The 26,574-nt window shown below is 46.5% G+C and overlaps 1 protein-coding gene across 1 annotated transcript in view; it reads left to right on the top strand.

The window, feature by feature from the left end:
- The first annotated feature begins 764 nt into the window (after window positions 1-764).
- Window positions 765-26,574, top strand: part of LOC143153261 (BMP and activin membrane-bound inhibitor homolog) — a 40,034-nt gene continuing 14,224 nt past the window's right edge. The window contains exon 1 of the mRNA XM_076324258.1: window positions 765-1,322. Within this exon, the coding sequence (XP_076180373.1) occupies window positions 1,190-1,322 (133 nt within the window). The 5' untranslated portion in view covers window positions 765-1,189. The remainder of the gene's footprint in view (window positions 1,323-26,574) is intronic.

The following is a 26,574-nucleotide window of genomic DNA, read 5'->3' as shown; positions in this document are numbered from 1 at the left end:
CCATTTCCCGGCGTCGATCCGCACCACTCAACCTTTTACCAACACACGAGTCTGCACGGCCTGCCCGCATACTATACGTTCTGGTACAGTGGCTGCCATTAACGTAAGTGGCACAGGCCATGTGCGCTCTTCAGCCTCCGAACCGATCGAATTCGTTCGACGAGGATTCACGAAGATCGACGATCCACCGAACCGCGTTTCGTGAAATCGATTCGATCGCGAGACCGTGAGATTCTACGGCACAATTTTCTCGAATTTTTCAAACTTCCCGGGGACCACCGCAAAGTCGAAATCGTCGATGTTCGCTCGTTTATCAAATTATTTGGTTTCGGGACCGATAGATTTCAACTCGATCGATAACTCGCGTACGCTTTACCGGTTTTCAATTTTTTTTTCGCGAATTCCAACCGAACCACGCGGTAATCGATGCGACCGACGGGAGTTTCACCGATACCCTTCTGCGCGTCGTCGAACAATTCCGAGCGAGGAGGATCGCGATCGAGAGATAACGGCCGCGAAATCGGCTCGCAAAACCGGGCGGAGGCTAGATGGGAGATTAACGGCAGTGGTGGCGTTGAACGTGCGTATTGTACGCGTTCACGGTGCGTGGTTCACCGACACGGGCGCACACCAACGCGACCGGAGGCGGGACTCGTTTAAAAACTATCTGGCGAGTGTTCTTCGGCGGGTGCCCCTGGTGCGCGCCAGCCGCGGCGGAGTCGTCCGGCTGCACGGCTGGCGTTTGCTTTTCGAGACCCGAAGTGAGTCAGTCAGTCAAGCGTCGACCATCGTCGGGTTCGGACGCGCGCGCTGTTCGTTCCCCCTACCGATACGTATCGCGCACCGAAACCACGGTACGCACGAACGACGTTACACGTTACTCGCGTTACCGGCGACCCGTCGACGTTCTCGCGGGCGATACCTTCGTTATGAATTGTTCAACGATCGCGACGAGAAGTCGCGGATCGTGACCACCGCGACGGTAAACCCCCTCCCCTACCTCCATCGACGACGATCGATGGAGTTGAATCGCGCCGGTTCCCGTTGATCGAACTCTTTCGGCGATCGATCGCGCGTCCCGTTGGCGCGCCGATCCGTGAACCACTCGACGTCGATCAACGACGGGATTATTTCCGCGTCGATATATCATCGTGACAGTGCGCGTCGACCGTATTTACCGTTCGTTAAAATGCTGTCGCGGGACTTGTTGACTTTCGCGACAATGGTGTCCAGCCTGTCTGTGGTCGTTGGTGCTTCCGTGGATCTCGACTCCGGTGACTACGAGGTGCTCGCCGATAACGAGGGGAAATCCGATGACAATGGTAACAGTTTCGTTTCGAGCGCATGATTTCATGGGAAAATCGGGGTGGTGGGGAGTGGAAGGGAGGGTAGGGAGGAGGTACGACCACGACGACGACGTAGGCTTTCTGGCGCGGTTCCGAGCGCGTGAACCAGTCCACGTGGGTGGCGGGGGTAACGAAATCAATGAGAATACCGATATTCCCCGTTCTCGGTTCTTTCGACATCGGAGTACGACCGAGCGAGTCGATTCCGTAGGTCGTCGCGAATTTTTTCGCGCGCGCTTCGGCTCGGTGGCCCCGCGTCCCCGAATACCTCGTTACGCGTAGTCTCCTCGCGGCTGAGATTTACTGTTGCACGTGGCCTTGGCCGCATCGAAGCGTTTCCGAGTGGAAAATCGTTGCTGCTTACGATACGAGCACCGGCCACTTTCTTCCCCCAGGCGTCGCATACTTTATCGGTAATTAATGCCGGTTAGTCCTATCGGTACCCGACACAGTAATTAAACTTACGGGCGCGCGAGCACGCACGCAACCTTTAAAGCGTCGCGGGATCGCGCGTACGATCGTCGCGAATTAATCGAAACTCGGAACGCGGGAGAGGTTCGAGTTTCGCGTTGAAGGTTCCACGATCGAGCGTTCGCGCGTTCTCTTACTTTTCCTCGTCGGAGAGCTTACCGACGAGCTTTCGGACGTCGCGGCGATAAAAGTCGAGGAAACGACGCTCGTCTAAATCAAGACCATAGAAGCGCGTTAATTGTTCCAGTCTTTTCCGCGCGAAAGTGTTACAAAGGTCCCGAAACAAGGGTCGTATCGCGAATCTTTCTTTTTCTTTTCTCTCCTTTTCCTCTCTCCCTTGTTTTCCTTGTTTCACCGACCTTCGACGCACCTTCGTGCGCGCACGTTGCTCGACATTGACCACATTCTACTTACGCATGGGTACCGCATTCCCCTTAACCCGGACGACCGATCTTTTTTACTCCGCCACGATACCGTGGAGCCGACAGACGCGACCTCGCGACGCGAAAAATAAAAAAAAAACCCGAACGCGATCGAACGGTCGATCTTGCCGCGCAGATGTATTTACGAGAGGCTCGATCCACGGATCAATAAGAGACACGCTCGACCGGCTTCCAGGGCTTATCGGTTTTCGTCCGGGCACCGCCGCCGGTAATCGTCGTCGTCGACGAAGACAACAGAAACGATAAAAGTTCCGGATCGTTGGAACGCTCGCGAGTGTCCCGACGACGAACAAAAAAGAACGAGCGGAGATAAGAGCGCGAAGCAGATGCAGACGCGCCGCTACGTCACACGCCGCGACCACGGTAATTGCAAAATTGTACGTTCCTCCGAACGAAAAAGGAGATGAACGAAGGATAAAGAAAAATGAGAAAGAAAAAAGGAAGATTGCACCGACGTGTTTAAACTCGTCCGCCGTCTTTTTATCGCCGCCAGCGCGGTGCAATTAAAGACGCGTGCAATTTAAACGTTTTATCGATGCGCGCCAGTATTCGACAGTCGCGAAAAGAGACGAGTAAAAACGAGAGAGAGAGAGAAAGAGAGAAGCTTTGAACTTTGAGCTTTCCGTGCGATACAAAAGCGCGTCGTCGCCCTACCGCCGGTCTTGTTTGCTCCGAAAAGCCGGAGAAGCGGCGCGAACGAGGGGAAGAATCGAGGAAGTCGCGACAGAAATTGAGTCGGTTACGAGACGACCTCGAAGAAACGATAAAATCGTTCGCGGGGAGAATGCGCGCGCGTGAACGTGAGCGTGAGCATGAGCGTGAGCGCTCACTCCTTCGCTCGCTTTGGCTCACGATCGTCGGCCCTCGGTGTCCGAATGATTCACGATCGATCGATAGATTTACATCCTCGGCTGGCGCCACCTGGAGGCACGAGGAGTCCCGCGGGATCGGCCGGGACACGGGGCCGCCGTGCCACGAATTCCGGTCAAAGACGGCGCGCTTGCGAAATAATAAATATTTAAATTTTGCCGTTCGCACGATACCGAGTTTAGAAAGACGATAAAGTATGCGTCGGGCGCCAGCTAGGCGCGCGGATAGCGGAGTACATAATATAATGGGTATGTGCACGATAGGTACCTTCCGACACGCTTGTCTGGCTGCGCGGTCCTCGTTTACGCGAGTATACCGCCAGTCTCTGTGCATCGTGCGATGCACGCGGGTCGCCGCGTATCGTTACGAGCAACGCTGGGACGCGCATTTTTCGACGGTCCCGACCGTTACCCTTATTGGGAACGTAAAGACAACTGGGACAAGGTCGAACGAGTCTTTGCACGCACCGAGTTTAAATAGATCTCTGCTACGAGGGGACGGACGATCTACGCTTCTCGATAGGCGGAGAATCGTTTGGAAAACCTACCGGGGAATTCGTTTCGATCTTAATCGTCGAGTAGGTGCGCGCAGGGGCCCACCGGACCCCCACTGGGAAGTGCACCGCGGGCCTCGGATTTACTATTTTTAAATCGAGTAAACAAAAATCGAACGCCCTGTTTATTTTTCTTTTCCCATTTAACGCTTATATTGCGCGCATTGATTAAACATTCGTTGAAAATAGAACGTACAAAGGGGCGAGATGCCAGTGAAAAATCTTTCGCGCGACTATGATAAAGAAAAAGTGGTATTTATTTATTCGTGATTCAAGTTTTACAAAATTACGAGTTCGACGGACCCTACGTCGACTCACGGGTTGAACTTTTGAGGACAAATTTACTCATTACGCGTATTCAAAAGTAAAAGTAATCATTGTTTTCTCGCAACGCGTACACGGTTATTTTTCAACATTTTGCTCTTCGAAGATTTTTAATTTCCGACCGGTTTACCACGATCTTCCTCGGTGGAGGCATAAGATAATATCGCGCAGAGAACGATACGTTTTGTAAATATAGATACGAGTTTACGAGGAATAAAATGCAAGAAATCTTATTTCGTACAAGAAAAAAGCAATAACAATGTACTTGCGAATTTTTTAGCAACGTAGGAGTAACTCCGATTAAAGCATCGGGAGGAAAATCTGCAAGTACTTAAAATAGAACTCGAGTCGGTGCAAAAACATAATTAGCATTACGCGTTATAAGTAACTCCACCTCCTACTCGCTGGGAAAACTTGAAATTAATTATGCGCGTTACGCAAAAGAAAAGAAATATCTGGTGTGGAAGAACGAACGCGATTAAGTTCAAAGTTCCTGGAAGAAAAAATGTTACGTATGTTCGCACGTCGTGCTTAAACAAGTGGACGTAATTCAATTGTCCTTGGATTTCGAAGTCTCGCGTGTATCCGTTGTTCCAAAAATCCGGGACAAGTATTATTTTTACCTTACGGTGTCGTTCGCGATTATTTCGAACCGCTCCGCGCATCGAGAGATTCAAGGTAGCCGGTACGAGTTTATCGTCGAGGAACGAGCGGTTCGGTCTCCAAAAATCAATTTTTTTTTTTTTCTTAACGAATCGCGGAATTATCTGCTCGTTTTCCACGGTCCAGCGTGGCTAGGAGAGTACAACCGAAACTCCTCGGTTCGTTGTACACGATTCCTCGTGTGCCAGATCCTCCCGGAATGTCTACCGCGCACATAGATCGCGTTTATGCGCCGCGCACGAATCCTATGTAAACGGGGATGGGATTCGGTTCACGGAACCATTTCACCGGCGTTATAGTTTCTCGGACGCGCGGTGCGTCGCATTCTTCGGCCTGGTTGAAAAGAAAAAAAAGCAAAAAGAAAACCACCTTCTCCTCCCCACCGTTCCTCGATCCGCTCGACGATCGCAGGAGAAGAAGCCGTTAATCCAACGCGTCCGACAAATACGACCGTTTATCCGGCGAGTACGTCGATCTTCCGGTTCGAGGAAGAACTGGTCGTCGTGCAGAATTTTATATTTATAGTTCACGCAGATTAGAAAGTTTCGCGCGATTCCCGGAATCGTCGTCCCGATCGGCGCCGCTCGAGTTATCGAGAACTCGCGTCTCTCGACCCATCGTGGAGACCAACGCGCACAATGCGCGTCGTCGGAGTAACGGGCGCCATCGTCGTTCGCTACACGTTGAATAACGAAAATATTTCGACGGGAATTGCGCAACGCTCCGAACGGGTTCTCGTCTCGCTTTTATCCGATTTCGATGCTAAACGCGTCACGGAATTGCGATAGTTCGATAGAAGCGACTCGAGATCGATTTTACGATACGACTCATTCGTCTCGAATCACCCAGACTGGCGATCGTCAGTTTCGGTGAAAGCCATCGAACGTTACACGACGTTACGATACGAGACCAACGATAGGGAAAATCGCGCGGTCGTTTAACCGGCGTCCCGATTCGAGATCCAGCTCCCTAGGGCGACGACTATCCCGAATAAAAACATCGTTTCGGCGGACAGATTGGCAAACGTGCAAATAATATCGCAAGAGACAACATTCCGTGGATCCGTCTCCAGATCGGTGGACGGATCGTCGATGGTCGATGGCGTTCGAGTTTTTAACGATCTGTCGCGATACGTTATTTTCGTAACGCGTACAGGCGAGGTACGGCTTTGGAATCTCGTCTCGAAGCAATGCTCGCGACACGAAACGAGGCAAAACAAATCCAGACTGGAAAAAAGTCGAACGAACCGTCGAACGATAAAAGATCTGGCGACGCTTTCGAATGTAGAGCAGGTCGAAGAAACGTGTATTTCCGTAGGAAGGGAACCGTATTATCGCGAGGATGTATAGGGAAACAAGGCCTGCGATTTAACCGTACGACTGTAAGGAGTGGAGAAAGAGGATTACTCGATCCAAAGTCGTAACGCACGATCCTGTGTTACATCGAGAACGCAGTTTGATCTAGGGTTACCAGCTCCTAAATACAATTTTCAATCGAGGCACCCCCTTTCGACTCGATTCATTTCATCGCGCGACGCTCGAAAAAATTTACTCTTACGCTACAATTTGCGCACGAGTAAATCGATCTTTGCTCCGGATGAGAAAACTCGTATTCGCTGATAGAATTTCTCGTATGTTTTTCATTCTCGTCGAAATACCACCGAATACGTAATTAGCTACCGCGTAAACTTTCCATTTTAGGAATTTGTACGAAAAATTGCGCTCGAAATATTTCCCGATCGAGGTGGCCCAAAACGTATCGCGAGTTTCCACGTAAACTCTCTCTTTCGCGAAAAGTCGAGAACCGTTCCGCGAGTCTCTGCTCTGATCTAGAATAGGACGAAAGTTTTGTTTTAAAAAAAAAAATTGGGTCATCGTCGTAAAAGTTTCCAAAGCGGCGTTGTTCCCACCGTAAAATCGAGAAACGTTTAAGACGTCGCGCGGAGAGTTTCTGTTTCGAGCGGGACGAGACCGCGTCGAAAAATGCGAGCTCATCCGCGCGCCACCGACAAACGTAACGCATGCACGCACACGCGAGTGCAGCCGGTGTTTCACGTGTTCACACTCGACCGAGTTGCAGCTGGTGTTACGTCCGCGCGTGCACTCACGCACTCGCGCACTCACGCACGCATGTACGCACGCAGACGCCTGCTCGCCACACAGAAATGGCACGGTGGCGCCTGTCGGCCACACAAATGTGCATGCGTGCGTGACGAGTCTATGCCTCTTTGTCTTGCCCGCGTAATACACGCCGTACGCGAATACGCTCCGTGTGAACGCGTGTGGGTGCACCGGTGGGTCTTGTTTTAACGCGAGGCGAAGGGTGCATAGGTTTCCCGAAACTGAACGTCCAGTAGGCTCGTATCGGTTGCAGTATTATTTCTATCTGAAACACAATTTAACGCTCCGTTTTAAAATCCGTTCCAAGTACTCGTATCCGAACGTACGTACTCGTACGTTCATCTGGGATGGAAACTATCGTTAACGTTTAACGAGGAGAATTTTTCAAAAAGTTTATCGATCGGAATTTCCTATTCGCGTCCAATTACACCGAACGAGAACGGAGATCGAGTACGTCGCTCAAAGGTATTCTTTGCAGCTGCGAGACACGATTCTCGCGGAATATTTACTCGTTCAACTATTCGCGCGGCGAACCGTTCGAAAGGCTGGAGGCGAGCTTCGCGAGAAAGCGAAACGAAGACGAGATACAATTTTACCAACTTATCGTACACTTTCGTACGCACTTGAGTTATCGCGAAAAATCCATCTCTCTTCGCAACGAACGATAAAACGATCCACCGTTGTACGAGTCTTTTCGTAGAACGCGCTTGGACGCGAATTATTCTCGAAAGAAATGTTTCTCGATGGACGATCCCAGAAAACGGTGCTCTCGCGTTCTTGGGTTTCAAGGAGTGTATAAAATTTGTGTTTTCGAGTTTGCAATACAACGAGAAGAATCGAGAAACGAAAGAGTACCGTGTTTTGCGTTTGTCGTAAGAGCTTCGATTGGAAAGAATAGACGGGTCGAAAATGACCCGACGCGTTCGAGCGAAAAACGTTCCAACATCGTGGAGACTTTTTCGGGCGTCGTTTCTTCGGAACGGAGCTAACCCAGACCGCAAAAGCGCTTCGCTCGCTATCTTGCGTTTCGTATCTCGTACACGGAAGTGACGGTTGTCGCGCGTAGCTTCGGATATTGTTACGTGCATCGTGTTCCAGTCGACGCACGGTGTTACGGTGCCGCGTTGTGGCTAAAAGTTGAGATATTTTTCTTGGCGCCCCTCGCGCTCCATACGCGCCACCCACGTACCGTCGCGGTATCTGGGCCCGAATCGGGGCCCGAGGCGTTATTTACGGGCGTCGAGTGCGCTGTCGTTTCGTATCGAATCCTTAAATTAAATTCGATCGGGTTGTACGCGCGATAAAAACCAGTCGCGAATCGGCACCGTTCAGTGGCCACCTCTACCTACCGCGAAACGACCGCGATTGGACGAAATCAACGCGAGGGGGCAGCGCGCAATTAACGTCGATTCGTATTAAAAATAACGACCGATTAATTGGGCCTCGGGCACCCTTGCGTTTCGCGGCCATAAATCTACGGGGACGAGAAGTAGAAAGTTTTATTCGCGGAAGGTTTATTTATGGTCGGAGCTTGCGCGCGATAATTCATGCCTGCTACTCCGTTCGTTGTTTTTTCTCTTCTTCTTTTTTTTCACCCCGGTCGACTCTCTTCCATTATTAATTAAATATAGAGGATCGTTGATCAAAGCTCGACCGTTGTTCGTCGCTTTGGATTCGAAATCGCGGTTCCACGAACGAAGAACGAGTATCGCCCGCGCACACCGGTAACGATACTTTCGCCGGATACTTTATAATACTCGTTCAACGATCGTGCAAAGTCGCCACGGAACTCGGTGTACCGCGGACACTTTATAATCGCTCGATCGACGAGGCGTTCCGAGTGTCCTGCGTGGTCGCGCAAAACCCGATCGGGTTCTTCACCGCGAACCACGCGAAAAAACGGCTCGATTCGTTATCGCGTATCGCCTCGCCCAATTCGTCGCACCGAAACGCGTAATCCGTGTAAACGATTCAAGACGCCAGTGACGTAGCGGTACCAGTCCGCTTCAAAAGCGCCGTCGACCGCGCAGATCGCCTCTCTGCAAAATTATGTAATTTCACCGGGGGATAACGCGCGCGCTTTCTAATTTGCGTAATAAACGCGCAATAATAATAGTTATATCGAGAGTCATTGCGAACGTTCGATGTTCGCGGGACGAAAGGTGCCGTTTAGTTTGAATTACGAAACGAGAATGCCGATTATCGCTGCGGATATTCATTACCAATCAACCGAGAAATATCGATATTATATATTTAAAGTATATTTTCCTCTACGCGAACAGAATTAATTAAGAGCAATTTGAAGGATCGCGTCGAGTCGCCCTTGTATCAGCAAATGGTAATAATGTTATCTTTCGAAGGTTAACTTTCGGAAGAGTGTTTCGGATAACACTTTAGACAAATTTAACTGTTCCTTTGTACACCCTGGAGATTGTTTCTAGACTTTGTGGATGCTAAAGTGCATTTAATATTATCGGCGATGAACGTATTACTATTTGCATCAGACTGCATGTGTATCTTCGAAATTAGATGGGGAAAAGGCAAATTAATTTACGAATGTAATTAGTGGCCTGCTTTGATAATTTTCTATGAATATTGTAGGCAAAGACATTGTTAATGATTGAGTAATTAAAAAAAAAATTTGAATCAAGTCAAATTGACCCTTTTGGTAGTTGTAGTGCTAAACGAACAAAATACTTGTTCGAGAAGATATTGAAAATCGTATCAATCTTCGAGAAATATTTGCACAGTGTATTATAAGGAGATTCTTCTTACCTGTAAAACTTTATCTGTAAAACAGAATGATAGAGCATTAAAAGCTGAACATGGTTCGTATGAAAAGTGTTGCTCCATTTCACACTAAATTTCAACCGATTTCAGACGATCGAAGAGCTTGCAGCGGCTTTCATTTTCTTCGTAACTTCGTAATCGATGCAACAAAAATTTTCTTACAAAAAATTGTTTTTTTTCAACTACAAAAAAAGTCCCCCAAAACAATCGTATTAAAACAATGAAGAAATATTGAATCTTAGGCTTTTAATTTGATCTTCTCGAAAACATCTTTTGTCGACAAAAATTGTATCGTATACCGCTCCGTATGCTTTATATGCGCGCAAACTTTCGTTAAAATCCGACTTGTAAATTAGAAGAATTTCCTCATAACATACTGTACAAATTTTTTTTTGATCCACAATATATCTCACAACTTCAAGTTTGGAGCACCCTTTGATCTCCCATCTCCTTCTGTCTATCTGTTATTCGTATCCAATTATAAAAAAAAAAAGAAAAAAAAAACAGAAACACTGGCAAAATAACCCAACGGTTAAACCGGGAAATCGATGCGGAATGGGTACGAAAAGTTTCTTACCACCAGAGGTATCGCCTCCGTTTTGTCTGCTCGGGTACCCTAAGCTCGATTCGGGGTGGGTATCGGAATTCCAAGAGCCACGGGTTCTCGCCAACACGTGTGCGACGTAATGATACCCGGACGTCATTAGCGATCCGTTAAAACGTATCTCGTTGCCGAGAGTCGATGTTCTCCCTAGAAAGTTCCGGTTCGAAGTTATTCCGTTGGTAGACGTTTGGTTAGCCTTGCCGCGCGCACGTACGCGCGGAACACGGTGACGCGGGGGAGGAGGGCGGGGAGAAGGCTATTGGAAAAATAGTGGCTCGAGGGACAAATATAACTCGGCTGCTTGAAACGCGTGTCCCGTACGATCGGACTTGTTGTAATTCAACAATGGTAGCAGTGCACCTCTGACAGCGCGATGTCCGACGCGCGTGCACACAACGAAAAGGACGGGCGTCCGTGCGTACCGTCGAACGATACGCGACAAACGCTCGCGCTCGCTCGCAACCCACACGAATCCGCAATCGTTTCAACAAACACAACTGAAATATGCGGCGACAATGCATTAAGGTATATGCAAAAAGGAAGGCGAACGTCGGGTACGTACGATCGCGGTGTCCTTCTGCGATGAAATTTTATCAAGGCGCATCGATCGGGCGTGGTTAAAACTTCTCAGGCGTCGCTAGACGGCCGCGTAACGAATACCGTATTCCTTTTTTTTTTCTCTCTTCTCCCTTTTTTTTCACATCGCCCTTCTCTGTTTCCTTTTTTCACCAATGGCGCCAAACGGCCATAATTCCCGCGTTGGTCTCATCATAAATGCAAGGCATATCGTGCCGCGAGTCACCGTCTACGTTTTAATCCTCCGCGATAAGATGTAAGTCCAGCCTCGGGCGACGCTTAAATTCAATTAATCCTTCCTGTTTTCCTAGGATAATACCGTGCGCGGTTGTACGCTCGCGCATGTGCCAATAACGGCGGCGTTCGATGATGTAATTTAGATTCGATTATACCTACCTGGAACAGAACCGTTCCGGAAGCTTTCAATCTTCTGGAAATCCGCGCCGACCCCGTTACGCGACACTTCCTTTCGCTCCCTCGCGATCCCTCGAATTGTTTCTTTTCTTCTTTTCATTCTTACTTTCCTCTGCTTTGTTTCTTTCCTTTTCGTTCTTACTTTTCTCTACTTTGTATTTTTTTTTCTTTAAATTTCCTCTCGCAAGATCGGATTTATCGCACGGTTCCCCCGTTCGGAAACCCTGGTTGTTTCGATCGCAGCCATTGGCTATTTCAAGAATTAATTTCTTACACGGGGCGTCCAAGTGTCGCCGCACGGAGCGCGTATTCGCCCGACCGGTGGCGCCTAAAAACTCATAATCCTCGAATCGTACGATCGAAAATGCAAGACGACGCTCCTCGTCGTTGGATAACGTCGTGCGACGCGACGCGACGCGACGCGACGCCACAAGCCGCATATAACCGTTCGTACGTCCGTCCGCGTCCGTTTCGCCACTGCTATTTACTATCGACTATCAATCAGTGGCAAGCTATATTCGTAGCATTCGAATAGACGGGTGTCGCTCGGACACTTGCGCGAGAGCAGTTCGAGGCTGGTTCGCTCGCTCGCTCGCTCGCGCGCGCGCGCGTTATGTTAATTCGGTGCTTCGTATGCGCCATGATACCGCGTGCAGGCACGCACGCATGCGGCATGCATGCGTCCAGTGCAACCGGAGATGCGTCGAATTCAAATGAACGAACTTAGCCGCTTCTGCGTTCGTTGGCTTCTCCTTACTTTTGCGCGTCGTCTAATGATCGAGAAATATAAGATTCCCGTACACGGACATTTTTCACCGCGACGAAAACGGATTCCCTGTGCAAGGAACGCTGGTAGAAGCGGCACGAGCGGATTTCTTTTCGCGTACCGTACGCTCCAAGCTCTCCGTTTGGGAGAACCAAGAGGTCGACAGTCTTTGGGAAAAAATAACGCGAAAATTAAAAAAAAAGTGTACTACGTATTCTTTGCACGAGAAAAGTACGTTGTTTCTCTCGACGTTATTTGCTCAGAGACAAAGGTACCATAATCGCGACTCGTTAATTTTTCCAGTAACTTTCACGTAATTTTCGGTGTCGGCTCGAAACGTTCTGTTCGTATAGAATCCATTTTCCTCGCGGAGAAAATGTCAGCGACGATTGTTGGTTAAGTGTCCTGTATCCGTTGAACAATCGTCCCAGAAGGAGGAAACATTTTTAGATGGAAAAATCAAGTATTTCGAAACGACCGGTCTCGAGAACGCGTGGCTGAAAATTATATTCGCGAAATTTTAGAATTGATCGAATCGTATAGAGTTGAACAGCGAGTCCATCGCAAAGCGATTCGCTGAAAAATTGCAAGGATTCGTCGATCCATGTGTGGACAGTAGGAGAAGGAAGAATGCGCATTGGACACACCTAAGAACGGGTAGGAACTCGACGTCGACGTGCAAAAAAAGGAAACCAGGTAATGAAAGGTGAACGCCCCGGGAAATTAAGCGACTTATTGGGGAGTTGGCTGTGTATCGCGAATCGGTAACGAGGAAAGAGGACTACTTTTTACTGGGTTTTTTCCACGAAAGTTCCTTCGATGGATAAACTAGCCCAGATTAATAATCTTTTTCTTCGCGTTTCGACGATTCGCCCGAAACTGCGCACGTGGTCGAGACAAAATTTGTTTCGGACAAATAACATGTATCTCTATGTGAACTGTATTAAATAAGATCCACGTTCGCTAATCTCTATTTCATACAATTTTTCCTTCGCGGGAAAAAAAAACCTCAATTTTCGATTCAAATTATCGGATCGACGGCTTAAGATATCGACGGACGATAGGAATATCCGCTTGCAAATCCTATCGAAGAATATTTCGATGGATGATCGTCGATCGGCGATAAATCCAGGCCACGATTCGCTAAGAGATGTTTCAGAGCCGTTCCCGTAACCCGTCAATCGCGTAAACGCAATATTGCGCGTCGTATTTTATCCGCGCAATTATTCAAGGAACGCGTCCAACGAGGGTAATCCATACGATAACGATAATATTGTTAAACGAGCCGATGCTACGATATAATTACACGAGGATCGTAATAAATAAACGAGTACCATGCAAAGTTTCGCCCCCTGGAAAGACCTGTTCCCAGCGCGAAAATGATGCAAGCCGAGGGGATAAACTGCGAACACTCGCGTTAATTGCGCGTAGTCGGTGTTTGTTTCGCGCGACAAATGCGCTCGTACGATGAAAGACTCGGTGGTTATCGGGTAATTGTGGCCGTATCGTGTCCCGTCGTTATTTGGAAGTCGTGAAAATTGTTTTGTTTGCAGCAACGAGAGGAGACTTGCACCGTACGCGTGTATCGTTTGGCGAGATAACGCGAGTTATTCGAACGACTGACTCACGGTAAATAGCGATAGTCGTTACGTATGCTTCGCTTTAATATTAGCAGCGAACATAAGTGTAAACCGCTTCTTCCGTATCGCGATACGAATATTTGCGCGATGCGTTTGTCGTGCGCACACATCCTGATATAATATCGTCGCGCGACGAGGAGCCGCTTTAAACTAAAAACCGTGGCGGCGACGACGACGACGACGACGACGGCGACAACGACGGCGACGACAACGACAACGACAACGACAGCGACGACAATGACGACAATGACGACAATGACGACGACAACGACAACGACAACGACAACGACAACGACAACGACAACGACAACGACAACGACAACGACAACGACAACGACGACAACGACGACAACGACGACAATGACGACGACAACGACAACGACAACGACGACGACAACGACGACAACGACAACAATGACGACGACAACGACGACAACGACAACAATGACGACGACAACGACGACGACGACGACGACAACGACGACGACGACGACGACGACGACAACAACAACGACGACGACGACGACGAAGACAACGAAGACAACGAAGACAAAGACGACAAAGACGACAACAAGGACAACGACGACAACGAAGACAACGAAGACAACGAAGACAACGAAGACAACGAAGACAACGACGACAACGACGACAACGACGACGACGACGACGACGACAAAGACGGCGACAACGACGACAACGACGACAACGACGACAACGACGACGAGCAACGTAAACTCGCCCCTACGAGGAAGACGAATTAACGTCCAGTAGCGGCGAACCAGTTATTACCATTCGCGGATAATGCCACGTGTTGCGGCCGGGATCGAAATCTCTCACTTGCCGCGGAATCGCTCCGAGCATCGAAATCACGTGCTTCCGACACCCCAGATGATCGTCATTAACGGCACGCTCGTTCCCGATCAATTAGCTCGGCATCGAGCTTCCTCGTTCGGTACGAGGTGGTTTTTTGCACGATCGCGCTCGCCGATCGTGATTGCATCCCAGAGAACCGACGCGGAATCGCAAACGTGGTCCCTGCCCGTCTCGTCGATCGTTCGACGATTTCCGTAAAACGACCCTCGTACGTCCGAGCTAATTATCTCGGAATTGCTCGCTGCCAAGTATTCGAAAACCTCCGCGCGCTCGAAGATCCTCGAGATTCTCGCAACGCGCACAGCTCTCGAAGTAGACCATCGAACAAGCTTCTATTGTCGCGCGCGAAATCAAACATTATTTTATTTTATTTTCGGATCGCGTTACTCCACGGACCGTCCGGTAGCCCGCTTCGTTGAACAAACTGGTCGGTACGATCTTGTTTCTCTTCGATATTATTATATCTTCTTAAACGTCATCCAATGTTTGTTCGAAGTTCGATATTGTGTTATTCTTTCTACGTTACAAGCTTCAAAATTTTCCATTTTTGCGTCGAAAAGAGTCCAATTCTCGCAAACGATGAAAATCACAGGTTGGTGTACTTTTGCGATAACTGTTGAAATACTTTATCTAGATTGTTAGTATATATAAATTATCGTACCGATAGTCTATATTGATATGTTGTTTGTATTGATTATGTTGTTATATTTGGTCGAACGATAAGTTGGTTCGTTTGTGGAACGTTGTTTCGAAACGATCGTCGAAAGATTGGAAACTATTTGTTCAACGATGCGGACGAGGAGAAGAACGTTTGCGGAGAACGTTAACGTTGAAATTGCAAGAATCGTATGCAAATCGAAGTGCGGATTCATGCGTAATTGAAAGTATAAGGGAAATTATTATCTCTATAATGATTAACGATTACGATTGTCGACGTTACGTTCGAGTGATTAATAATTATGGTTACCGAGTAAACGGTAATTATGATCGATGGATAATACGAGTAATCACCGGTCAGGATGAACTCGTTAATCATGAAACGATTGCAATTTTAATTATGATCGAGTCGGTAAATTATTAAATAATAAATACCGAAAAACCAGTAAACAGCTAGTAATCCGTTAATCGCGAAATAATAAATCTCGAGGAAAACGGTCAATTATTAAATAATAAGTATCGAAGAAATCTGGTAAAATCAATTGATCGACGTAACGATATTTCGTACTCTGGTACTCTCGTATTGTGAACGAGAAACTATTAAAAAACGAGTCAATATCGGATTAAGAAACCGTTTACAGAATGAACAAAACCGATCGACGGTAGAGAGTCGAAATGGTGCAAAGTAACAACCGAAATTCCATAAAATATGAACCCATCGATTACCAATAACTCATAAATACGTATTTTATAATTCTTCTCCAACAACCAGATGCGTTATTGGTTCGCGCGGCGTAAGTGGTCGTCCGTGTTGCTGAAATTCATTCCTACTCTGGAATATAAATCTCACTTATCTTAATCTTCTCTCCAGATTTATTTATCTTATCCCATTCCTTCGCTAGACTTGTTTACGAGTGATTTTGTAACGGTTTCTCGTCATCTCCAGCCTGTCGCGTCCACTCGAACGAGACATTCGCAATATCGTTTCGACGATCGCGTACAGTTGCATTTGCATCGGCTCGATGCAACGCGCATTTCGATCGTTCGATTTCGTTTTCCCGCGCGTTTCGATCGTTCGATTTCGTTTTCCCGCGCGTTTCGATCGTTCGATTTCGTTTTCCCGCGCGTTTCGATCGTTCGATTTCGTTTTCCCGCGCGTTTCGATCGTTCGATTTCGTTTTCCCGCGCGTTTCGATCGTTCGATTTCGTTTTCCCGCGCGTTTCGATCGTTCGATTTCGTTTTCCCGCGCGTTTGAATTTTCGTTTCGATCGTTCGATTTCGTTTTCCCGCGCGTTACGATTTTCGTTTCGATCGTTCGATTTCGTTTTCCCGCGCGTTTCGATTTTCGTTTCGATCATTCAATTACGTTTTCCCGCGCGTTTCGATTTTCGTTTCGATCGTTCGATTTCGTTTTCCCGCGCGTTTCGATTTTCGTTTCGATCGTTCGATCTCGTTTTCCCGCGCGTTCACTCGCGAACGCGTTATCATCCACGTCGATACTCGAAGACACGAATTGGTGTCGAAATTGGAGTACCAGTACCGATCCGCACTGGTTCGGCGCGCAGCTGCGACCGCTCGCAAACATCGAGGAAACCTGAACCGCGTTTTTTCCCTTTTCCTCTCTATCGTCGAACAGAATGTTGCCGCGTAGAATTCTTTTTATCGTGCACGCACGATCGCTATTTCCTTTTCTCGAGTGATTTGCTGCCAAATTACGCCTGGTGGCGGGGCACGTAGAGCTCGTGGCTACAATTTCCTGCCCCGTTCGAGCCGTTTTGCCCTCTTTCAGCTGTCCAGGTTGCTCGCATTGCATCGTTAGTACGGCGGCCCGAGAACGCGAAAATGCTTTCTCGATGAGCGTCGTACTCGAGACCGTGGCGGCAATCTTCGCCGATCGGAGGGGGACGACGATCTCTCGGACCGAATTGGAATTTTAGCGGTCCCCGTATCGCCTATCCAGCTTTCGATGCGATGTCCCGACACCGCTTTCGAATCGGATTTAAACGACCGAGAGAGTTTCTCGCGAGGCCTCTAATTAAGACGTTTCTTACACCGACGATAACAATCAACGCTGAGTATAATCGTCGCGTGTCTCGTACCGAGCGATTATTCAACCAGTAATCCGAAACCAGCGACGAGTGGAGATTCGCTAATGAAAAATTGATGGGTAGAAACCGCCACGGTTGCGAAAACGCGGCCACGAAATCGGGACCAATTAAGTCCACCCCGTCGCTGGAGTATTATTAACGGTCTTCTTTATTTCTTAATTGACGCGTTTACTCGAACACCGATAGTAATCGAGAATTAATAGCAAAAGGAAAAATGGACCAGCGAAACGGACTACCCCGAGATACCATCGGGACACGTAGGATCCTTTTTACCGGATAATTATTCAAATTAAGCGTGCGGCGTGGTTTTGTAATTACAGAAATTACACCGTGCGCAGACCGCTGAATCGTTTCGCGAAATTTCCGACTGGTTCTGTTCGACGAAGGTGCGCCGAATCGAGTTTCACCCTCCAACGTTCGAAATTACGGGCTCGAGTCGTTCGTTTTAATTTCAATTGAAAGAAGAAAAAAAAAAAAAGAAACAGAACACCATTGTCGGCGTCGATGAGCTCACTCGACATCGCTGCGATAGATCCGCGCTGTTTCGTTCGCCACATAAATCGCTGTTCCTTCGCGATCGTAGTTTGCATAACCGAGAGACAACAATCCATGTAGGATTGAGCAATTATCGCGTACCGTCGATCATTACACATCGCTAGAAATCGTTTTTACATAGTGGCGAACGATCACCGTGCATTAGCTATGCTTAATAGTACATTCCTACCCCGTTGTAATTACAATGAGACTCTATATATAGCCGACGCCGTGACAGATTTGCGGAATCAATGTCAATGATTCCAAGGAGACGTCTCTATAAATACATACCTCCTCGAATCTACCTGTGTGCGCAGGTGTGTGTGACGCGCAGAACGATCTTTTTCCATACCGCGATGCAACCATATTTCATTACAAAGTACAGACATCGACTGGACAATCGTTAACCCTTTCGTGTCACGGAAACGATACTTCAAGAGTCGGTATAATCTTAACATCGTTTCGATCCTTGAATTACCGATTGCACGCAACGCACGAGTTGCGAACGTTTAGCGTTACTTTTTCTTCCTTTTTTTTCTTTCTTTTAAACTTTCGACCTTTTTGGGGCAACGTACGCGTGACCACGTGATATTTTAAAGTCAATAATTTTGTAATACGTACGATACGACGTATCGTTTTTGTCGACAAAAAATATTTTCGAGAAGATAAAATTAAAACCTGAAAATTCAACATTTCTTCATTGTTTTAATGCAATGTTGGGGGATTCTTTTTATAGTTGAAAAAAAAACATTTTTTGTAAGAAAATTTTTGCTGCATCTTTCACGATTACGAAGTTACGAAGAAAATGAAAGCCACTGCAAGCTCTTCGATCGTTTGAAATCAGCCTTTAGGGTGCCACTTTCTCTTCGATTTTTCAAATACAATTTCGTAATAGCGTGAAATAGAGCAAAACTTTTCGTATGTAAAACGTTCAAATCTTAGTGCTCTATCATTCTGTTGTAGAAAAGTCCTGAGAAAATTGCATTGAAAAAATGAAAAAAAGGAAAAACATTAAAACCTTCGGGACTTGATTTCATCTTCTTAAAGAAATTTTCTGTTGATCAAAAAGATTCCCTATATATGATATAGGGAATCATTATTGTGCTCTATATGCACACAAACTTTCATTAAAATCAGTTCCACAGATAAGAAGAATTTCCTTCTAATGCAGCGTACAAAGACTTTTTCGAACCACTGTAGAACCCCTACATTGTATTCGTCCCAACAGGAGAAAATTGAACGTAAAACGAGGTATCGCGACACGATTAGAAAAAAGAGCGCACACGTTCTCGAAACACTGTACACCTTCGAACGTTTCGATCTCCCCGATGACGTTCGTCGATCTCCGATGAAGTTTTAACCATCCGGCGAGTACGCAAGAACGAGCGGCGAGCGTCGTGGTTGCGTGATGCGCCAAAAGCGGCGCGAATAAAGAAAGAAGAACACGCACGCGCCGACTGTCACGCGACTTATGGAAACTAGCCCCTTCACCCCCGGTGACGTGCGTCACGCGAATCGAACGGGTTACGAAACCGAAGATCGCGTACGAGACACCGAACGAAAAGAAACTCGCTTCCGGGCCGGGGATAATTAAAAACTGGTAACGGTCAGAACTTGATAAAACGAACGTTAACGAGCAGAGTGAAAAATCTTTCATGCTCGATAAGCATCTCTTCGGGATGGCCTGTTATTCATCGACGACGCGTTGTTGTACAGACCCCGTAACGATCGCTATCCAGCGCTGTTCGCGCCGTACGCTTTCGAGCGAGATGTTCTCCCCCCCCTTTTCCTACCCACCCCCACCACCGGTCCATCGCGATACCCAAGATTCCGCGCGGTTTCGTGGAAACGCGACTCGTCGTGTATTCACCTAGACGCGGCCGAGTGTGTAGCTTACCGAGGCGAAAGGGAAAAAGAAAAGCTTTGAAAAATCTGCCCCGGCTCTACCGAGTTGCAACGTGTACGCGCACGTAACCGCCTAACATACGTGCCACGCGAAACAAATTGCCAAGGGGGACGAACGAACGTAGCGGGCTAGGAAAGAGCGCCACGGGAACGTAAAATTATGACGATAGGCGGGGGAAACGTTTGTCGTTTCTCTTTTCTCTCAGTTTCGCTCGCCGACGATTAGCCTGGCTCGCGGTTCCTTATTTGTTCCGACTCCAAGGACCCCATCGCCCTCTCCACGCTCTTCGAAGAAAAATGTTGCCTCGGGTTTTCAAACGCACTTTGTCCCGCGCTAGATTTCCCGACAGGGTTCGGACGTTCCGGAGAGATATCCCGTTCCCTGCCCCTTTCGTTCTACGAGGAATTTTAAGCAGTTGAATAGCTTCTCGAATAAAGGAAAGATACAATTGCGAAAATGTTGGTCGGTAATCGTGTTTTCTTTTTCATTTTATCGGAGAACAATATTTTCCAAATGGAAATTACCTTTTAAGATTAGAAAAGTAATTGGAAAGAGGAAAAAATACAAAAGATAAGAGATTGTTTCATGTGTATCGCAATTATGTTATTTATCGATAAATGTAATCGTTATTGCGAAAATTAAATACTCCTTGCTTCTTTTTTTATGTAAAATTCAAAACTTGCGGTTAATCTTTGTCCAGCTCTTCCAATACTTTTGCGACTAAAACGAATTTTAGAAATCGAATTCGGGATATAAAAGCCAATCATTTGCGCGGAAGTTTCTTTCCTATTGCGTAAATACGGTCAATAAAGTGCACATGAGTGAATATTTAGCGACAACTGGAACGGAACAGTTATCAGTGTAACAAAATTATTACGTATCAACAACCGACACCAACAATACGTTTACTTTGTACGTATGTATGTTGGAGTTTCTAGGGACTTTTTTTTACCTGTACGCGATCACCAGTTTGTGATTTCGATCTAATAAAAAAAGGACAGTGCTTTGAAGGTCCGAAACTTCAAGAAAATATAAAGAAAAAGAAATCGATGGTCTTGAACTTCTAAACGTAGATGGTTCGTTCGAAGTCAAATTCAGGGTAACGCGAGAAATCTTGCGTGTATTTTCGAATGGTTTTAATATAATTAAAACCTTTCTTTTGCTCATAAAGAAATAAACGATTCGGTTGTATTCCCAGAAATCTGTTCGCTATTCGTCAAAAACGATTATGAGATTACTACGAGAAATTGTCTTCTTCTTCTTCTTCGTCAACAGGTTCACTTCTCTCTCTCTGTGTCACTTTAATTGGTATAAACTGTACAAGTATTGCGAATAATGATTGCATTGGTCTAAATTTTTTAGCTTCGTACGAAAACATCACGTAACACTTACTTCACCTTCTCAACTCAAATGAAGTTTAAATATTTTGAAGTGTTTTGTACATCGAAGAGTTCTTAACCGTTTATTAAATAAGTAACTAAATAAATAATTGCGGGAGGCCTTCGAATGCACGCGAGATAGACACCGGTAGGCGATTCGCGTTTAAATCACGTGTTTACCAACTACCAGCACAATTATACACATACGTAACTGGTAATTTGCCTCGGTTCTCGCAACATTTTCCGATTGTTCCAATTGATTGCGATTTGCCCGAGGTCTCGTGACACGGTTCTCTGAGCACCGCTCGTAATTGTAAAAGAAACGCAATTTATTCGAACGTAAACGCCAGTGTGGTCCGCGGTTATTAGGCTTCAATATCTGTAATTAGTCGAAGCGACGAATAGGGAAACGCGTTGCGCATTGTAATCGGTGAGTCTTCGCAGAGAACGTAACCAATTGCAACTGCAGTACGGTCTATCGGAGTGACATAGTCTCGATACCGAGTGGCAACAACCTGAGAGCCCAGTAGATGAAATTCTGTCCAAAAATTGTGTAAAAGATATACAGTAGAAGTACACGGATACGCGACGATATAATAAAAATAGACAGAATGATATAAAGTGGGATAAAAGACGGGGAATAAATATCGCGATATAATATAACTTAATTAGAACAAGACTATTAACGAAAGACAGTGTAAAAGAGACATAGAAACGAAACTAGTCTTCGAAATTTGATATGGAAAATCTATTTGTTGAACAGCTTCCAGAAGAATTCGTTGGTTTAAGTAACAATATTAAAAATATATTGTAATAGTATTTACACGTGTATCGATTCGAAAGTATTTTATAATGCATTTGCATGTACGATATGTTTGAATGTATTGTTTAAATTAATGATTTTTTTCGATAGCTGCTTACGTAGCCGAATTCGTCGTCCAATTACACACGTGATATAACATTTCTGTATCTTATCCATCACTGTGACGTTATTTAGTTACACATCGCTCCCACTCAAATACGATCATGTTCGATAACATTTTTATCGCAAGAAATTCTCCCTCCCTTCCTTCCTTCTAACGGTGGAAGCAGTCTCATAGCGATCAAATAAACAATATAAAAATTTAATTGTTCCTTGCCTCGGTGCCTCCTTAGTAGCTGAGTCATGATCGTAAATAACGTCGAGACTTCGTGCGAGCAGTTTCAGAAAGTGAGGGGGTTGGGGATACCTGTATGACAACCCAATGGACAGTGCAGGTCATTCTACGCAAACCGATCATTTTTGCGGTCGCTGCAAAAAGAGATCAGCGATGCTGCTGGTTTCGAATTTGTTTAAAAAATACGGAACGTCAAAGTCTACTATTCTCGTCTATTTTCACCGAACCGAGTTTCACGAATGAATGAATTTATCTTCGAAACTGTCGATCGTTTAGAATATTTTTTTTTTTCTTTCTTATCTTCGAGAAAGACTTCCGTTAAGAAATCAAATTTCTTTTGCGCCAAACGATCGATTTCACAGCGTAAAGATCATAAACAAGTTTCCATTTTGCAAATTTTCGATCCAAGTGCATTGGTTGTAAATCTCAAAGAATGTGGTTCGATTTTTCGAAGCTTTCTCTACAAAATGAGTGTTCTCCAAGTTGAGAATTTCATAATTAACGCGTCAAACAGCTGTTGAAGGTTCCAACGGGGCTCTCTTCAAGTGACTCTGAATTCTCTGCAATTTTCTGAATACTCCACGATTTTGAAAGAACTATAAGCCCTTTCGACATCTACGCAACTTCTTTCCCTATTTCTACAATTCTTCAATTTTTTGTTCGTTAACGGAGACTCTCTTACAGATAACACTAATGTAATCTCAGTACTCATCACCTCTACTCGACCGATTGACGTTCGATTGCTTTCCGATGTATCGCAACTATTCTTCACTAGAGACAATTAAAATGACTCCGGTTTGGATAAGTCAGTATTTCCACTAACACTTTCCGAAGAGCTTTCCCAATACAGATTCTAACTGACAAGCTCGAAAATTGCACTCACAAACTCGCAAGAAGCAATCACTCACCGTGCAAATCTTTCCCAAAGATTGAAACTGATACTTTATAATAGAAAGTACTCGATACGTACATTGTCATTTTGGGTAAAAGTTTCGTTACTTTTGTGCCAAAGTCGGTAAAGAAAAAAAACTATAAAATTATAATAAAATGGCAGACAGAAGCAGAATGCGTCCGAGTTGAAGCGTTCGTACATCCCTTATTGAAATTCATACAGGCTACGGAACCCGTCGATATCAATTTTATCGTAGGCCTCGTTAAAATAATATAACGCGAGAGGGATGCGGTCTACCGAGCGCAACGTGACCTTTAACGACTCACTGAAATATTAATTACAAAGGCCAACTACGGACGTCACTTATTTCGTAAAAGAAGCTTCGAAGAGCCGAGACTTTTTAACCAATGCACCTTGGCCCGAAACGTTCGAAACAACGACTTTGTTTATGATTTCCACGTCCCGGAAACGATTGTTCGACTCGAAAGAAAATTTCTTCCGAAAAGTCGATTCTTCTCGATGAAAACGAAAAAAGAACTAATTTGATGCGATCAAGAATTTCGAAGATGAAAATTCGTTCGTGGAACACGGTTTCGCAAGAGTAGGCAAAAGTCGCAAAAATCGCGAACTCCGATCTCCCATATTTTTTAAGCAAATTCTAAAGCAACGAAACAGTAACGCGTCTCCCGATCCCTCTGAGGCACCACGACGTACCTCAATTTCGTCGAAATCCCTCCCTCCAGTGAACAGAGTGATCGATTTGGCTTGGAACGAGCCGTACCGTTCTCGGGGACGTTTTTCTCCGGGCCCTTTCACGCGACGCTACCTACTTAATTGATTTAGTTCACCTGCGGATTATGTTAACGTAACTGTAGATGCTCGTTCACCGGTCGGGGCCGGTAGGAAGGTTGAAACCCGAGAGAAGGTTTCGCTTCCTTTGGTTTACAAAGATGAAGACCCGTTCCGAACGATCGAGCCGCACTTCCTTCGGGGTGGTCAAGTAGGGTCTTTGTTCCTGTAGTAAATCATCGGACACTTGAACGATCGCGATCAAAGTGTCCCCGGAGACTTGAACGACCGTGACGATTTCTTTGCGCCGCGTTTTCAACGGTTCTCGCAACAACGCTCGCGACTTAACGTTTTAACTCCGGTGCAATCCTCGTGTCTTTTTCGACCCGTCGCGCACCTCGTAATAATACACTGTTTTGCCACCATTAAAGCTTATTGCGCCGCGACTGGGTTGCTGTCTCCCCTTAGGTCCCCGTGTTGCATCGCGGCGCAATGTTGAAAACTACGCGTTCCGTACATTCGGGACATTTCTTATCCGCAAACCCCCAGTGTACGATCGAACGAAAGAACCTTTTAAGGTCGATACGGTCGCGAGATCGTCGTTCGATCCGCGAACGCAACTGTCCTACGTTGAATCAGAATCGATCAACAACCGGTGTTGGATCGACACGCGAACCGGGTTTGTACAAACGATCCGTGTTATTTGCTCAGCCAACGCGTTCAAAGAAACGTCGTTGTCGTCGCGCCGTTCAATTGTACTTTAGCTGTGCACACGAACGAGCGAAGAACAAAGACTTAAGAGGACATTATACCGCGAGGCGTGACAAGCCATCCGAGAGAGTTTACTTTATCCGGCTCCTAGCGGCGTGCCGTAAAATTCCGATTCGTGGCATCGGTATTCTCGAGCCACGTAACGCGATAATAGCGCGATTCCCTTTACGACACACGAACACATTCTTCGCGAGCAACTTTGTACACCAACTTCGATTCACGGGTTTCTCCGTACCCCGTTCAGTCCCGAAACCCTTCCACGGTACGGTTCTCCATCGATGAACGAATCCTCCTCTATCGCTTCGACCGAGAAAACTGAGCAATCGCGCAGCCGGAGTGTGCGTAAATATACGTTGTTTGTGGAATACAAATACGGTAGGGCCCTCCTCTATCGGAATACACTGGCGTACGATTATTTACGCAACGGAGCTTAAATATTTAAACACACCGTCTCTTCGTTTCTATTCGTACGAACCGAGTTCCGTATTGAAAGAGCGATTGTTCTATTAACCGTACACTCGATGCGCATCCCGATTAGTTCGGATATGGACGACTTTACTGTAGATACTTTTCTTAACTAGTTGAGCTCCACTCGGTAAGAAAATCTCAACAAGAGAGATATTATCCCGTACACGGGATCACGGTACGGACGATTTCTTTGCGTCTAGAAACGAAGAGTGTTTCTAGTTCGTGTCTCGAAAGCTGCGTAACAACGAAAACTGTAGGTGAACGAATAAACCGTGCAATTAAAAGTTTCTCGCTCGCTGGGTCTGGATTAGATCCCATTAATCTCGTCGGCTGGTTTGTCTCTGAGCTTCTTCCCTTCGGTACAATTATTTCTCCGATCTCTGCGAGTAAATCTTCTCTTTGCAATATCCAAATCGGAGTAGTTAATTCCCTTATCCGCTAATCTCTGCTCGTAACCCCCGAGACGTATGTTTCTCGCGAACGCACAAGATTGAGGATTATCGTCCGTTTGGACATCGAACTGAAACTGTCCACTATCTCCAAGACTTGACGCTTCACGCGAAAAGTATCGTTTACCAAATATTTCGAAGAAAAATCCACAATTCAACGTGTCAATCGTTTCGAGGACGGTTCGTTCGGCTAGACTCGTTTCGTTCGATCCAATTACGTTTGCATTATTCGAAATCGAGATCGCCGGGACGAACGATAATCAAAGGTGGCTCTCTCGCGTATACCCCGAGCGAGCAAAACGAGCGAGTATTATCATAAAAGGTCCGCGGGTCCACGCGTGTAATTTGGAGCAATTTGGCAATTGCATATAATTGATGAGGATGCCTTTTACTCGACGATGCCCGCGCCGCGTCCACGCAGTCGAGTTAAGTAGGGCTAATCACTGGTTCGCCTCTCTCGAAAACATCGGGAACCTGCCTTCTAGCGCCGAAATACCAAAGCCCGTACGCGTACGCCAATACACGCGCGCGGGACACTCGGATATAGCCCGAAATACATATACCTGGCCCCAGGAATGGCAGAACCGAGGAGAGACCCTCCTACTTCCCAGAAATAAGGGCCTCCGAGTCCCTATTGTTCTTGCTAATTGCCACCCCGCGCAACCACCCGGCCTCCTGGCCGGTCCGCTGCGTTCGTTGTCTGGGCCCCTCTTCTTTAATGGCCAGGTACTCCGGGGATGATAGTTACGGGTCCCAACGCAAATACCGGCTTCGGTACGCGTACCCTTTGTGAAACGAAAATTAGCCGAAAGCCGGAGATACCCTTGGTCGAGGACAATTTCTCGACCCCTGGGTATCCGTTACGAGAACGGACCGCCCGTCGTCCCGTACCTTCTATCGCGAAACCTCGGCCACGACGATTTTACGGCTCACTCGTGGTGCTTCGAGGACAGAGAGCTATCCAGAAAATCTCCGCCGGGAATTTATTGGATTTTGGTTCCGGTGACGTA

The sequence above is a fragment of the Ptiloglossa arizonensis genome, chromosome 12 (assembly GCF_051014685.1).
Source record: "Ptiloglossa arizonensis isolate GNS036 chromosome 12, iyPtiAriz1_principal, whole genome shotgun sequence".
Lineage (NCBI taxonomy): Eukaryota > Metazoa > Arthropoda > Insecta > Hymenoptera > Colletidae > Ptiloglossa > Ptiloglossa arizonensis.
This window is presented reverse-complemented; position numbering and strand designations above follow the sequence as displayed.